Genomic DNA, 16,157 nt, shown 5'->3' with positions numbered 1-16,157 from the left:
ATCAATTAATATTTCCCAAGTGTTGTTTAACCTTCTAGGGCTTAGTGGCCACATACTGTACGTGGACAGCACATTTGAGCTCTTAAGTGGCTATTTAAAACACTTTGAATGTTTTATATTTCGTTACAGACATACAGTGTCATCCTGCAACTGGAAAAAAAGTTGTTTTTACTCTCTGATAATCAAAACATGTTCAAGAAATGTATATGTTATATGTATATGCATTAAAAAAACAGTCGGGAAAAAGTGTTTCATGTAAATTTAGACCACGAGTCGATATATATGGACATCATTTATCTCAAAAAGTACATCATATCAAAATATGATACTTAGGTTTTATTCTAATTAGGTTCCAATAAGCCCAAATAGCAAAGAGAAAATTAAAAAAAATGCATGTAAAAAACACATTGAGAGGTTAATGATGAGCAGATTTTTAAAGAATGTTTTTTTAGAAGTAATTTCTTTGCCATGATGACAGTACATAAAGTGCAAATTAAAGACATAAGCAAGTTATTAGGTTAGACCAGGCAAGTTTGGATAATTAAGCAAGTCACTGGATAATAGTTTGTTCTGTAGACAAAAAAAATAAAAAATAAAAACTAATTCTTAAATGAGCAAATAATATTTACCTTAAAATAGTTTTGTTTTTTTAATGAGTGAGAGATCACATGGTAAGGACTATTTCTTTTTACATTTTCAAGTATGTTCTCCTATACTGTTTTCAATCATATGTGCTTATTTTTCCTCATTTTATTTTGCACTTCTGGGCTAATTAATTGCATCAAAATATAAATAAACTATTTTTAACAAATTATTACAGTCACAAAAAATATATTGCTAAACAAAATATGACGTACTCCCAAGCAGGATATTGGAAAAATCTAACATTGCGATATTTCGTTATTCTGCACCATATATTGCAATGAGAATCCGTATATAATAGAAGGGGGTCTGAGATCAGGAAGGTCACTAGAGCTCCCCTTGGTAAAGTAGGAAAGGGGAAGATGAGGTGGATGGGGGGATTCTTCAAAAACAAAGATACTAGAAGTAAAACAAACTGGGCTATTTATTGAGGGCTAGGATTTACCTGATTGGATTAACAATGATTGTGATGCAGGACCAGCTACGATCAATCATAGCACATGATCCTCTCGTAATTGTAAAACTCCACAACGAAAAAGAAACAACTGAAATAAACTGTTTTATTGTTTTCCAAGTACTCTAACAGTATTCGGGTATGTAGTAATTAAATAATAAAATGTAAACTAATACTTCATAGTTTTCTTTGTAATATATTTGTAATAAATTATCATTATTAAAGTTACAAATGGCTCAATTTTTTATGCCTGAAAGCTTTCAAAATCATCATACATTCACAGGCCTCAAAAGCACATGCAAAAGACACATTATAATACAGACTTAACATTGCGTATACTCGCGATGTGACAACTGCGAATGAGCACATTGCGATATCGATGCTGAAACGATATATTGTGTAGCCCTAATTCCTTGCGGTGGCGTCCAAACAATGAAAAAGACTAATAACATTCATTCATTCATTTTTCTGTCGGCTTAGTACCTTAATTCATCCGGGGTCGCCACAGCGGAATGAACCACCAACTTATCCAGCAAGTTTTTACGCAGCGGATGCCCTTCCAGCCGCAACCCATCTCTGGGAAACATCCACACACACATTTACACACACACTCTACGTACAATTTAGCCAACCGTATTCACCTGTACCGCATGTCTTTGGACTGTGGGGGAAACCGGAGCACCCACGCAAAACCAGGAAACCCACGCAAACTCAGAGAGAACATGCAAACTCCACACAGAAACGCCAACTGAGCCGAGGTTCGAACCAGCAACCTTCTTGCTGTGAGGCAACAGCACTACCTACTGCGCCACTGCCTTGCCCAGACTATTAACATAAACAATGAATTTTGCCACACCACAAAATAGATCTTCCAGCATAATATGAAACATTATATTTTTATTTTGTCTATATGATCGTCAGAATCCACAGCTATAATTTAAACTCATCATTATTAATAACTATTTTCACAACAAAATGCAAATGTTGAGGAATTTAATTACAACATTTTACTTTAGGATAAACTTTTTTTTAAATATTAAACCGTTTTAATGCTTTTGTTGACCTAAATGCAACACTAGCAATTAGTACCAAAGCAGACAATAAGATTAGTCAGCTTTAGTGTGCAGATTTTCCATTTTTTTGTTATTATATGACATGTAATGTAATGTATGGGCAATAGGAGAGCATAATAGTGGAAGTGAAGCCCTTGTCACCTGCAGCGTGAATAAGCAGACCCAGGGTGGCAGTCAAACTGTTTCCACGATACATTCCAGCTCTGGGATCTGAAACCAAACAAACAGAAATGTTCTCAAGAGAGCATCTGACAGCGTTTCACACCTCACAGTTTTTCCCACACACTTCATCATGTCTAGCTGCAGCCGAGTGGAATAAGTTAATTAAACTCATGATGCATGCTTATGACTGTGCATTACCATGTCAGGAATATAAAAAGATTGATATACAGTTGAGGTCAGAATTTTTAGCCCCCCTGTATATTTGTTTCCACAATTTCTGTGTAAAGGAGAGAAGATTTGTTTAACATTTCTAAACATAATAGTTTTAATAACTCATTTCTAATACACTGATTTATTTTATCTTTGCCATGATGACCACATAATGTTTGACTTGATATTTTTTTAAGAAACCAGTATTCAGCTTAAAGACATTTAATAATAATGATAAAAAAAAATAATAATAATGCATTTTATTTAAAGGCGCTGTTCTTGACACTTAAGGTCACCGTAACCAAAGAGCATAGAACCACCAGGGGCCTCATGTATCAACGCTGCGTACGCACAAAAATGATGAGTTCATCAGACGCTGGATTTGAACCGAGTTCATGCGCGAACGTGTCAAAACATGTTTTCATGTGTTTAACAAGCTACGCCACTCACGCTGTTAAGGCTCTGTCAAATTTTACACCTATAAATCACACTATTTCTTTTTTAATCCACTCAGTGTGAAGCTTAGACTTAACTGTTAACCGCATCAGCTAAACTCTCCCACTCTATTTCTTTCTTTTGTTATTAATTCCATAGAACAAACTTGCAAATAAGTTTTTCTCCGGTCTACCTCCGAAAGCAGCACCTCCAATTCATATTCTGTTCAAAGTTTCTCCTTTTGCCTGCTTTTGCCGTTGCTTTTTCGTTGGGTTTTGCCAAAGCAGAGTCATTAGCATATTCATTTGGGGGAGGAGGCAGGGAGGGGTTTTGCGCTCGTGCATGTTGCGCTCAGTTTCACGTTCATTCAGATGTACAAAGAGAATTTTCGCGTGATTCGGCGTACACAGTGTTTTAGACATCTGAATTTTTTACTGTGTACGCACATTTACAGCTTTGTGCGTACGCAATGTTTTAGTAGGATTTTTACGCAAGTCTTCGTACATGAGGCCCCAGGAGGCTACATTCTAGTGCAATTTGGGAAACAGCCACTAGATGGAGCGGCAGCAATTTTGGAATTAAAACTCCAAAAGAACAACAGCATATTTTTAGTCTGTAAAATAAACTATTAAAAGTGCTGATGATTGTGATAGTAAGTGTTGTATTGTCGTCTTTCAGGTTGTATCTCAGCTTTAATGCGCTTTTTAAATAAATAAATAAAAAACAAAGCAGCTGCTTGCCATCACGACAGCAATAAGACATCTCCAAGACCAAGGGCTCTATTTTGACGGTCCATGCGCAGAGCGCAAAACGCAGTGGCGCAAACGCTTTCAGGGCGTGTCAGAACGCATTTTTGCTAATTTAAGGACAGGAAAATCCGCTTTGCGCCGTGGTTCATGGTCTAAAAGGGTTGAGTTTATTTTCTTAATGAGTTATAGGTGTGTTTTGAGAATAAACCAATTAGAGTCTCATCTCCCATTCCCTTTAAGAGCCAGCAGCGTCGCGCCATAAGCACATTCGCTGTTTACAGACGCAAAGTAAGTCTAAGTGGAAAAACTGAGCATTTCACTAGCAAACAGTGAACAGTTTTTTTTTAACTGAAAACTGTTAAACAGAGCATCTACTGCATGAGAATAAGAGATAAATGATCTGCTTTCACTTTCGCTCTTGGATAGGAAAACCTTTACGCACAGACATCAATTAGTCTATAAATAATTAATTTTGTTTGTTAAGCACAAATATTTGTTTCAAAACTATTTCTAAATTCAGTTCTAATTTCCAGCAAACGAATAAATGAACAATAATAATGAAGTCAAAAACCTGAGTTATATCCTAAAACACCTGCTGTGCCCCATATGGTCTAAAACCTGACAGGTGGGCAAATCTAAGCTTGTTTTTAATAAAACAAATATAAATATGGATATAATAAATAATACTGCTAATAATAATAACATTATACAAAAGCAAATTGTTATGAATGAACTGAAAAAGCCTCCCGAGATGAAGAAGACATAAAAGCAGTGATTTTTCATATTTATGTAGGCTAGAAAATAATATGTTTTGTAATATTTTAATCCTTTATATTTATATCCTATATCTATTCTTATTATATCCTATATATATCCTTAATATTAAATTTTTTCATATGTACAGATATTTGCCTATTGCTCTCTTGTGTGTATTAAGCAGTGTGTAAGCGAGGCGCAACTCTGCGCCGGAGTTTAGACCGGGTTTGTTTTGGTCTAATGAAAAATCTATTATAGTTTCTTAAAATAGCAACGCGCCAGCAGTGCGCCTCAGAACGCCTTCCTTTTTAGATTCTATGGGCGCACAAATGAGCGCTAATGCATTTGCTATTTAAACAGCATTAAACAAGTATTGCGACTTGCGCCCCATTGCGCCGGGTATATGATAGGGCCCCAAGTTTGCACACCCCTGGCCCTGGCATAGATGCATACAATAGAACAAAGATATAAATTAATTGTTTTGTGTTTTATGGTTTTCTAACAGCAATGAATAACAGAAATAAGTAACAAATGTAAAATAACAATGTTTTATCTTTATTGTATAAATAGTTAAATGCAATTAAACTTTGTTAAATGTACAAACTTAATATAAAATGTATCTATTTACATTTTTTTATATCTTAATCACAGGTTTTAAAAACACATCATATTCTTTCACTCTGTTATTGTTAAACTTTGATCTATGACTTCATAAATCACCTTCTGAAATGTGGTTCCTGGTTACTATAATCCTAAGTCAACATTGCAGATCCTGTGATGTGGCTATTGCACATTGATGCTGAAACAATTGATTGTGCAGCCCTAAACCTAATATTTCTTAAACGTTTAATTTACAAAATTATGTTTTTTTAGGATAAATATTAATAATATTTCACAAAAATAAACTAGTGTGATATATGATGTATGCTATTTTAAAAAATGTTTAAACATCTGATAATGCAACGTGTTATATGCATTTCTATGCAAACACGGTCAATGTTTGTGAAATGTAAGTGTATTTTGAAAAGGCACTTAATTTCGAATAAGTAAAAGCAATGAGATACCATGCATGGCGCAGTAGTTGGCAATCTGGTCCACCACAAACATGAGCGTAAAGCCCAAGACCAGAGACGCTCCGATGATGGAGTGAGGACGCAGACCTTTCTCTGCCACCACATGAAGTGATGAATTTGATTCAGAGATATTTGGAGCCCTTCCCACAGTGGTGCAGTACCAGTCTATATCAAGAGAAAAAGACACATGCATTGGAAAAAACCCGAACCGGATTTCAGTAGGACATGGATTTAAATCTATGTTAATCCTGGAACAACATTCCAATCAGCCATCTAGTGTTTATATCTATGTCGAAGATTTATGTTAATTTGACAAGCTGAACACATTCTGTACTATACAGGAGACACCAATGCGATTGCTTGACGGTCTATAGCCAATCGGGATGCAGAACATAATGTGCTGTAAAAATGAATAAATAAAATGGCATGTCAAACTGCAGTAAAGAAATCTGCAAAACTGCGAGGCCGGGAAAGGTAAACCGTGTTAGCGAGGAACCACTGTAATAATAATACTGAACCTCTGGTGATGACAGACTTTGGCTGAGGGATTTAAAAAGATGGTTTACAACAGGCATGTCCAAACTCGGTCCTGGAGGGCCGGTGTCCTGCAAAGTTTAGTTCCAACCCCAATCAGACTCACCTGAGCTACCTAATCAAGCTCTTACTAGACTTTCTAGAAATATCCTTGCAGGTGTGTTGAGGCAAGTTGGAGCTAAAATCTGCAGGACATCGGCCCTCCAGGAATTTGGACACCCTTGGTTTACAATGTGCTCAAAATGCTGGTTTGTCCATTAATACACATCGTGTCAATTTTTATCATAACATGATCTTTCAAACGAAAATCACATTACTTTTTTTGGATTTTTTTCTCTAAATGTTTCCATTGAAATTCTTTTAAAAGGCGTTTATCCTACGCAGTTGTGCGCATACATTTTTATGCCAATGTGGGATTTCCCATCAAGCAATTATACTTGTGATATTCAAAATGAACATAAAAACAGGTTAATGGAAACTTCCATTGGTTTAAAAACAAATCCAATGGAAGTAAATGGCTACCAGTTTTCAACAATCTTAAAAATATCCTCTTTTGTGTTCAACATAAGAAATACACTTGAATAAGTGGAGGGTGAGTAAATGATAACAGGATTTCCCACCTTTTTTTGAGTGAACTATCCCGCCTTTAGTACATGGCACTATTAAAGTGAGTTTTGGTGACTTATAAATCACTTGGTATAGAAGCATATATTGTAAGAGTGTACGTGACTGTGTTTACTAATTGTGTGAAGTGAATTAATCTTACCTTTCCATGACTCCTGCACTAACTCCACCCCCTCCGGGATAATGATTGACAGAGCAGTGCCACATAGAAGCCCCGCCCCCAGGACACTAATCAACTGAAGTTTCTCCTGTAAGGGTGGAGAAATTATCTTAAAATAACTGTAATTTTCTTTTCAGCGTCAAAGTTCACCACTTTATTCATACAATATTCATAAACAGTACATTAAATTGCCAGAGTTAACTATGGGCTGGAAAGTGGAGCATAAAAGTATCATGTATATACGATAGACTTGAAGTATCATGTGTATATACAGTACAATAAACCAAACTGGTAACGTTACATGCCACATTACGTTTGTTTTAAGATGATATACAAATCTAAATATATAAATTGTATTTGTAAATGTAAATCTATATATATATATATACAAACTGTATTTGGTAATGTTACACAACAAAGATGTGTAGATACAAAAATCTCACGTGCAGGGAAATCCAGCTACGTGACTGAACTCAAATACTGGTATAAATCCTAGTAAAACCTTACTGATCTAGCTAAACTTCATTTGTAGTGCATACTATTTAGTATCTAAGTTACATGCAACGTTAGTGAACATTGTTTTTATCTACATTTCACACTGCTTTCTTGTCTAAACCGCAACTGTTTACTATCTGATCCGGCTATGTTTACTATGTTTGCTATGTTTCACTTGTTGATTATGATATTCATAATCTTACCTCTGATAAATTGATCAATAGTGGAATTATCCCTAGCACAAAACATCCCACGAACATAGCGAGAGAAATGAGAATAACAGCCCAAGCTCCGTCCATGACTCTTCCGCTCGTCCGGTTAAACCTTTGAACGCACAATCGGGCTGCATCACATGTAAAACAGCCAAAAACACAAACAGAAATCACAATATCCTCTTTGAGCACTTAATAAAAGGCAGAGTGAAGTTCCCCACGTATCGCCACCGTCCATAACCCTCCACAACCCTAAACTGCACCCCTAGAGTCCGAGAGACGGAATTACATGATGATGCTCAGAGTGAGAGCCATTTTAAGGAATCGATTCCTTTAAGTGAACTGATTCACTATCAGCTAGAAGTGTTGTCAGAAAACCACCGGAGATTTAGCGTTTGTTTTTTTTTTTATGTTAAATAGCTGTTTATTTGATCTATTGCGTTACGAAGATGTTCATTCAGAATAATATAATTATAATATAGCTTTGAACTCTGTACCTTTTATGAAAGCAAGCAATACCAAAAAGCTTCAAAATAACATTGTATAACGGTGAATTTACGTTTAAGAAAACAAGCAGTTTGCTAACAGGTGTAGTTAGTTGGCAATGTCTACCAGCTGTCAAAAAAATATAATGTTAGCAAATTGTGAATTATTATAACAAAAAAATGTTTACTTTGTGAATGTTAGGTTTTAATTGGACACGTGACAACGTTAATTCATCAAAAGCTGTTAAAATGGCGCGCGAAACGGCGGAGGTAAGTTGTTTTTCTTTCGAAAAAAATTACTTAAACTCTAAAATACATAAACAATTCAACTAAAGTACTGTCATAGCAGCATTTAGATGTATCTAATAGGTGTATTGTGAAAACCCAGCTGAAAAACCCAGCTTAAACCAGCCTAGACTGGTTGGCTGGTTTTAGCTGGTCGACCAGCCTAGTTTCCAGCCATATCCAGCCTGGTCTTAGCTAAAACCATTTAAAACCAGCTTGACCATCCTGGTTTAAGCTAGACATAGCTGGTTTTGGCTGGGCTCCCAGCCTGGCTAGGCTGGTCAAGCTGGTTCTAGCTGGTCATCTCCCAGCCTGTCCAGTTAAAACTTAGCTGGAAATGGTTAGAAACCTGGAAGTGGCCAAAACCCCTCTAAAACCAGGCTGATCGACTAGCTAAAACCAGCCAACCATCCTAGGCTGGTTTAAGCTTGATTTTTTTTTTTTGCAGGGAATTAACATAATATTTCTGTTAAGATGCTTTAATAGATTCATACAAACAACTCAAAACTTTAAAGTGGTGAAATAATTACAATTCAGAACATGTGAATGATCCTATGTGACTTATATATGTCTTTTACAGTTGGTTAACCGATTTAAAACATTTTGTCAATGCCAAAATGCAGTCGAAAGATTCGAGTCTACTGTTGGAAAGAATCGGTTCAAATGAATGATTCATGATGTCAGAAAAACTGTGAGATTCATGGCTCCCTGTTCCTGTTTTCCTTGGAGACACATCACAAGACTCCAGCATAAGACTATAAGAGGTCAAAGACTGAACTTACTGTGGTAACTAGAAGAATGCTGCCATAAAATGATATCAGTCATTGGAGGAAAAAAAGTGATAAAACATGCAAAACCTGATTTTGAAAATGGTGGATAAAACATGACGATGAATATGGGATGTTTGCTGTATTTTTTACACAAGTGGATTATAAATCTAATATTGTGTCTCTTTAGTTCATAGGTCTCAAACTCAATTCCTGGAGGGCCGCAGCTCTGCACAGTTTGCTTCAACCCTTATCAAACCCAGCGGATCTAGTAGCCTACAGTAGTCTTGAACATCTTGATTAGCTGGATCAGCTGTGTTTGATTAAGGTTGGAACAAAACTGTGCAGAGCTGCAGCCCTTCATGAATTGAGTTTGAGACTTATGCTTTCGTTCAGGGATGTCCAAACTCGATACTGGAGGGCCGGTATCCTGGAACGTTCCAACCCTAATCAAACACACCTGAACCAGCTAATCAAGCTCTCACTAGTTACACTAGAAACTTCCTGGCAGGTGGTGTTGAAGCAAGTTGGAGCTAAATTCAGCAGGACACCAGCCCTCCAGGGCCAAGTTTGGACACCCTTGCTTTAGTTAAATGATTTAGTGTTCATCAACAATAGGCTAATTTGGTCTAGAACAATATGGTATTTTTAATTCTATCTGCAAACAAAATACTTAATACTGATATATTTAAATGGCCTGAACAAGTACTGCTTACTGGTTTCAAGACCAGACTGTGCTCTACATTAGTATTCAATCTTGGTAAATGGTCCTTAATATATTTTAAAATGCCTATTTGGAAGCCAAGAGATTTTGTTTATTAATTTACATTGTGGTTTAAATACTTAAACATATACTAAATGGGGCGACACGGTGGCTCAGTGGTTAGTACTGTCACCTCACAGCAAGAAGGTCGCAGGTTCGAGCCTCAGCTGGGTCAGTTGGCATTTCTGTGTGGATTTTCCACCGTGTGCTCCGGTTTCCCCCAGGGTGATTTGGATAAACAAAGTTGGCTGTAGTGTATGTGTGTGAGTATGTATGGATGTTTCCCAGTACTGGGTTGCAGCTGGAAGGGCATCAGCTGTGCTAAACATATGCTGGATAAGTTGGCAGTTCATTCCGCTGTGGCGACCCCTGATGAATAAAGGGACTAAGCTGAAGAAAAATGAAAGTATACTATATGAACAAAACTAGCAATATTGCTTTGACTTAGCAGAGTTAGGACAGAAGAGCATACTGACTGTCGTAAACAAAAAAAAAAAAAGCTAATGCTAATCCAAGATTAACTTTTTTTTTTCAGACTAGAAGATTAAGGTCCTGTGAAGTTCTTTGAAATTTGCACTTTTGTTCAGTGTTTGATGTAATTTCAGCTAAATCATGAAGACAGGGTGGGAAAAAGACAGCCAATGGGTTTTTGTTTACATCATACTATTGTTTATATTTTTGTTTAAACAAAGTCCCTTTATACCCAGATCACAGTACAGGATTTTAAGCCCAATTTGCAATTCATAACAAAATGCATAAGAAACGTAAAGATGCACATTAAAATGTAGAAAAATCGCATTTAAGGACTGAAGAAAACCCTCAGTAGGATAAACTTTTTATCCGATAAGAACAAATGTGCATGAACTACAATGGAAACGTATTTGCTAAATAAATTCTAGCATGCACATCCAAAAAAAAAAAAAACTGGTTCAAGTCCTGCACAGTCGGCATTCCTGTGTGGAGTTTGCATGTTCTTCCCATACTCATGTGGGTTTCCTCCAGGTGCTCTGGTTTCCCCCACAGTCCAAAGACATGGAGTGTCATGATTGTGCAAAGCATGATGCGATCCTGGATTAGCATGTTAATCCTGAAACATAATTTTTTTTGTCAAAAAATGTAATCCATACTTATTCCCTACCCCTAAACCCAACCATAACTGAAAATGATTCCCAAAATCAATCATGTACAAGTGCACAAACCAAATCGAAAGCATAAACGGTAAACGAATCACTTAATTCTGATTGGCATGTTGTTCCAGGATCAACATGGATGTTAATCCAGAAACATGTCCTACTTGGTGAAATCAGGTTGGTGGGTATAGGTGAATTGGGTAACCTAAATTGGATGTAGTGCATTAGTGCGTGTGTGAATGTGAGAGTTTATGGGTGTTTTCCAGTACTGGGTTGTGGCTGGAAGGGCGTCCACTTTATGCTGAAATAGTTAGTGGTTCATTGTGATGTGGTGACCCCTGATAAATAAAGGACTAAGCCAAAGGAAAATGAATTTCTTGACTCCAAATATGGTTTTGTCAGTTAATGACTCTTTTATTGTTCAAAGACATGGAAGAGTTTGAGGATGACGCTGTACAAAAGATCATCTGAGGGGGAGGTTGAGATACAAAACTATTAAAAACAGCAATCGCAAGCAAAGTACGATCTTAAGGGGAAATCCGAATGGAAGAAAAGCAAACAATGCATGGTCGACTGTACATGGGTTTTGCTGGCTAAGCTGTACAAATGTAAATACAGTTTAGTGTTTGAAGAGCAGTGCAATGATTCTATGTACAAAAATATCACACCGATTAACCGCTTCACTCCAGGTCAACGGCCGGTTAATTCAGAAGATGGAAAATATAACAGACGAATGAAATAAATATCGCGGACGACACCTGTAACAAATGGGAAATAAAGCCTAGAGAGATGCATAAATAAATTATTGCCACCGCATCATGCTTCAGAACAGTGTTTTGTTTTCTTTTTCCTAAACAGATCCAGGATGCAGTCATACGGACACATCATCACCTACAGTATGTAAGCAGCAGGAGCATCCAGGTACACGTCCAAACGAGATCAATAACAAAAATGGCTTGATATCATTACATACACCGTGATAATGTTACATATTTTCACATAAAGTGCATAGCCTACAGTGTTATTTGCATTTAATAGTTACAAAGCTCCTCAGTGATTAGTGGGATTTACATAAATGAACTAAAACATCACCGATTAGCTTGCTAATGTTCTAAGCTTACACCTGACGACCATTTCAAGTCAACGTTTGATGCGGAAAAAGACAGTTTAACCATTGCATTGCTATTCCTGTAAACAATAAATGACACAATGAGAACTATTTAGAGCCAACTAGCAGGAAAGATCAACCAATTTAGGGGAGGTGATGGTGATTTTAAAGCAAGCACTCAGGCACAGCCTTTGTCTGCTCATTTCCGAAAGGGAAAAACTCTGAAGATATCTTGTTTCTGCACTTTTACATTGAACAAAAAAAATGCAATATGTTATTAATCGGAGATCGTAGGAAAATCATATGAACTAAATTTTAAAAGTGGTCATTAAACGGGTGATTTAACTAGTTTTTGTTCTTGTTTTAATCCAGATTCAACCACTAAATGATGCATAAACCCAGTTCACAACTGCAAGCAAGCAGCTTGTAAATGCACACAGGTAAGAACCACCAGTTCCAGTTCTCTTGTAGAAATGCCAAGGAAAACACCACCATAGCAATAAAGAAGGCCATATTAAGGACACATGACCCAATGAGAGTGTTGCTAGATTTGATGTTATACTGTTTCCCATGTCATTTTTTACTGTATTTATGAGTAGTAAAGCATGTTAGCTGATCAAATAACAGTTAGTGTCTATACTTGTTAAAGAAACCAAATCAACAAACCTGATGAAAGCATTGCTATCATACCCATGCATAACAAAAAGAAAAACATATTCACGTTCAGCAGCAAATCCTTATGTCCGCATTGGGGATTTGCTGTGCATCTCGCTACAGTATCCAGTTATTGACAACATTCCACAGTAGAGCAACATGATCCAAAGTTGGTCCATTTGATTCAGACAGCAGTATCGCGCATTAGCAGTGTGATAGTAGTTACATTTAAACTGTTGAAACACTGGATATGCTGAAGACGGAAGGGTGGACAGGAGATGCTTTTGACCTTTAAGAGTTCCAGAGATTTGAGTCTGTCAGACGCTCTAAATAGTGGCTTTTCCAGTTCAAGTATATTACGGTGAGAGAGTTAGTGTTCGGCGGCTGTTTTCCCCTCACGGTCTGTTAAATCAGAGCTTCATCATCCTGTTTTTTTTTTTCCCGACATAACCCAATTCAAGAGGAACTAGCAGTGGCTTTTATGTTAAATACATTCACTTTAATAGAGATATGAAATTGCATGATTTTTTTTGTCTAATCTTAAAATACTTTATGATGTAGTGCTATTTCAGTTGACCCAAGGAAAATATTTGGTTTCTAAAGCTTGAGCATTTATAATAATATAGTCAAGCCTGAAATTATTAACACCCCTGGCAAATTCTGATTTAAAGGTAAAGTTCAATTGTAAATAAAAGCTGTGAAATGTTTATTTTCTACAATGATGTCTCTTGTACATCGTCTTATCTCATTATCATCTTATTATGTGTGATTTCAGGTTACTCACTGAGTAAATGTAACTTAAGGAATAATAATACTAATAACTTATATAAGTTATAACTTACTATATATAACTTCTATAAAGGAATAACTTAAGAAATGATACTTTTAAGGAAAAGGTACTTACTGAATAGTCAGAATTTGCCAGGGCTATGAATCATTTAGGGCTTGACTGTATAAAATTTATTACAATATGAGATACAATTTGTGATTATGAAATGTTTTAGGGCTCTCTGTTTTCTGTACTATAATTGGATACTTAACTCTACTTAATGGACAGCTTAAAAGTAAATGAATGCACATTAATACATTTGACATCACAATTTCCTGGTATAGTTCACAGAAAAATGAAAAATCTGTCATTCTTCATTACTTATCCTCTACTTGTTGCAAGTCAATTGAGTTTCTTTCAGAGAAACAGCCAATGACTTCTATGGTATTTTTTTCTATCCTACTATTGATGTAAATAGCTGCTGGCTTCCATCATACTTCAGAATTTATAAGAAAGTTTAGAACTATTTCATACTGAGAAAATTGTATTTTATTTATGGGTGAACTGTATGGTGGCTGAGAGAGCTTAATGTGCTGCAATTTAAGAAAACATTACAAAAACGACAGCAAATTAAGAAAATTTCTTCAGTTGTTTGAATGCACGTGTGCTGCATTTTCTCACAACGCAAACAATTTACGAAAGCGCACTGCATTTTCTCACAATGCAAACAAATTAATAAAATGCATTGCATTTTCTCACAATGCAAACAATTTACAAAAACGTGCTGCATTTTCTTACAACATTTTTAAATAGCATGAAACACAACGGAAACGTTTTAAGAGAACCTAAAATGTGACGAACCTGGCTATTAAGTTATGGTTATTCAGACTAATAAAAAATAATATATATCTATTTTCATTTTTATGTTTTATTAATTTGTTTTCATTGTGTGAAAATGCTGTGTTTTCGTAAATTGTTGCGTTGGGTGAAAACGCAGCATGTTTTTTAAAATTCGTTTGAGTTGTGAGAAAACGCAGTGCATTTTTGCTCATTTTTGTGTTGTGTGAAAATGCAGCACGTTTTGTTAATTTGTTTGCGTTGTGGGAAAATGCAGCACGGTTTGTCAATTTTTTTTGTGTTATGGGAAAATGCAGCACGTTTTTGTAAATTGTTGCGTTGTGTGAAAATGCAGGCGTTTTCGTAAATTGTGAGAAAATGCAGCATGTTTTCTTGGTTTGTGTTACGTGAAAATGCAGCGTGTTTAATTAATTTGTTTGTGTTATGTGAAAATGCAGCGTGTTTAATTAATTTGTTTGTTATGTGAAAATGCAGCGTGTTTAATTAATTTGTTATGTGAAAATGCAGCGTGTTTAATTAATTTGTGCTACATAAAAATGCAGAGCATTTTATTAATTTGTTTGTTACATGAAAATTCAGCAAGTTTTATTAATTTGTTTGTTACATGAAAATGTAGCGCGTTATTAATTTATTTGTGTTATGTGAAAATGCAGTGTGTTTTCGTTAATTGTTACGTTGTGTGAATGCAGGCGTTTTCGTAAACTGTTGCGTTGTGTGAAAATGCAGCGCATTTTATTAATGTTTGAGTTGTGTGAAAATGCAGCAAGTTTTATTGATTTGTTTGCGTTGTAGGAAAATGCAGCAAGTTTTATTGATTTATTTGCGTTGTAGGAAAATGCAGCACTGTTGTGTATGCGTTGTGAGGAGGATCTTTTCTTATTTTGTGTGCAATTTTTGTAATTGCATGTGTTTTCTTAAATGCAACACGTTAAGCTCTCGACTATCTTAGAACTGTCCTTTATACTGTAATTGTTAAAGTCTGTTGCAATCTACCTATTTTTACTTGTAATTGTCACCAAATAAGTAATCTTTTAATGCAAAAGATTTAAGGGTGAAATCTGTAAGCAAATATATTATTATAAAACATTACTGGCCAACTGATACAGCACTACAGCTGTCATAATTCATTTTTTTGCTAATCATTTATATTTTTGGTCTTACTGACTAAACATGCATTGTAACGGCAGGAAACTCTGTACCTACCAAATCCAGGACAAACAATGTGAGGATGAATTATGAAACTATGATGAACAATATTGGAGTACAATCACAAGCCACTCTCCAGGTTCTTGACAATTGGCCATCCTGTCTCCAAACATTAAAGATAAAGGAGTGTTTGAGCTGTCAGCTGGGATGGACTCACACACAGTTAGTGTAGTGTATCTCCGTTTGGTTATGTGGGGAGTCCTGCTAGTTTCTCTCAGTTCAGCACATGCCGTGGCCCGGCCTGGGTCACTGGTGCACTTCGTTTTCAATTAGACTGTCCTCTCCTGACTGGAAGTCACCCTCGGTCACCCCTTCCTCGTCCTGCGATGACCCTTGACCCTGGTCACTTCCGGTCTCGTCTGAGTTTGGGTCCTGTAGCACTTGAGCAATGTACGTCTGCTGTTGATTTAAAAAAAAAAAAACAGTGCAGAATGTGTAAAGCAGATAGAAAACATCAGACAGGACAACATAGTAGTGCGTCAATTAGGGCTGCACAAAACAGTTGAAGAATTATTAGCTCCCCTGAGAATATATAAACATCCCTGAGGGTTAA

The 16,157-nt window shown here is 36.2% G+C and overlaps 2 protein-coding genes across 12 annotated transcripts in view; both read right to left on the bottom strand.

The window, feature by feature from the left end:
• LOC571446 (zinc transporter ZIP9) overlaps window positions 1-7,840 on the bottom strand; it is a 15,054-nt gene extending 7,214 nt beyond the window's left edge. The window contains exons 1-5 of one of the 2 annotated variants that reach the window (XR_012388944.1): window positions 7,571-7,840; window positions 6,855-6,960; window positions 5,546-5,719; window positions 1,923-2,379; window positions 1-1,538 (exon numbers count right to left, since the gene is read on the bottom strand). The exon at window positions 1-1,538 is cut by the window's left edge and continues 385 nt beyond it. Coding sequence is in view for 1 of the 2 variants with exons in the window: in XM_695036.10 (XP_700128.4) it covers window positions 2,311-2,379; window positions 5,546-5,719; window positions 6,855-6,960; window positions 7,571-7,666 (445 nt within the window). In the remaining variant the exon portion in view is untranslated. The remainder of the gene's footprint in view (window positions 1,539-1,922; window positions 2,380-5,545; window positions 5,720-6,854; window positions 6,961-7,570) is intronic. The other variant, XM_695036.10, reaches the window with a different exon arrangement.
• Window positions 7,841-11,399: 3,559 nt separating this feature from the next.
• Window positions 11,400-16,157, bottom strand: part of tmem63ba (transmembrane protein 63Ba) — an 80,928-nt gene continuing 76,170 nt past the window's right edge. For 8 of the 10 annotated variants that reach the window (XR_012388941.1, XR_012388942.1, XR_012388943.1 and 5 more), the window contains one exon: window positions 11,400-16,003. Coding sequence is in view for 5 of the 10 variants with exons in the window: in XM_005157065.6 (XP_005157122.1) it covers window positions 15,851-16,003 (153 nt within the window). In the remaining 5 variants the exon portion in view is untranslated. The remainder of the gene's footprint in view (window positions 16,004-16,157) is intronic. The other 2 variants (XR_012388939.1, XR_012388940.1) reach the window with 1 other exon arrangement.

Source organism: Danio rerio, chromosome 13 (assembly GCF_049306965.1).
Source record: "Danio rerio strain Tuebingen ecotype United States chromosome 13, GRCz12tu, whole genome shotgun sequence".
In the NCBI taxonomy this organism is placed as follows: Eukaryota; Metazoa; Chordata; class Actinopteri; order Cypriniformes; family Danionidae; genus Danio; species Danio rerio.
The sequence above is the reverse complement of the archived record's forward strand: the minus strand, read 5'-3'. Positions and strand labels throughout refer to the sequence as shown.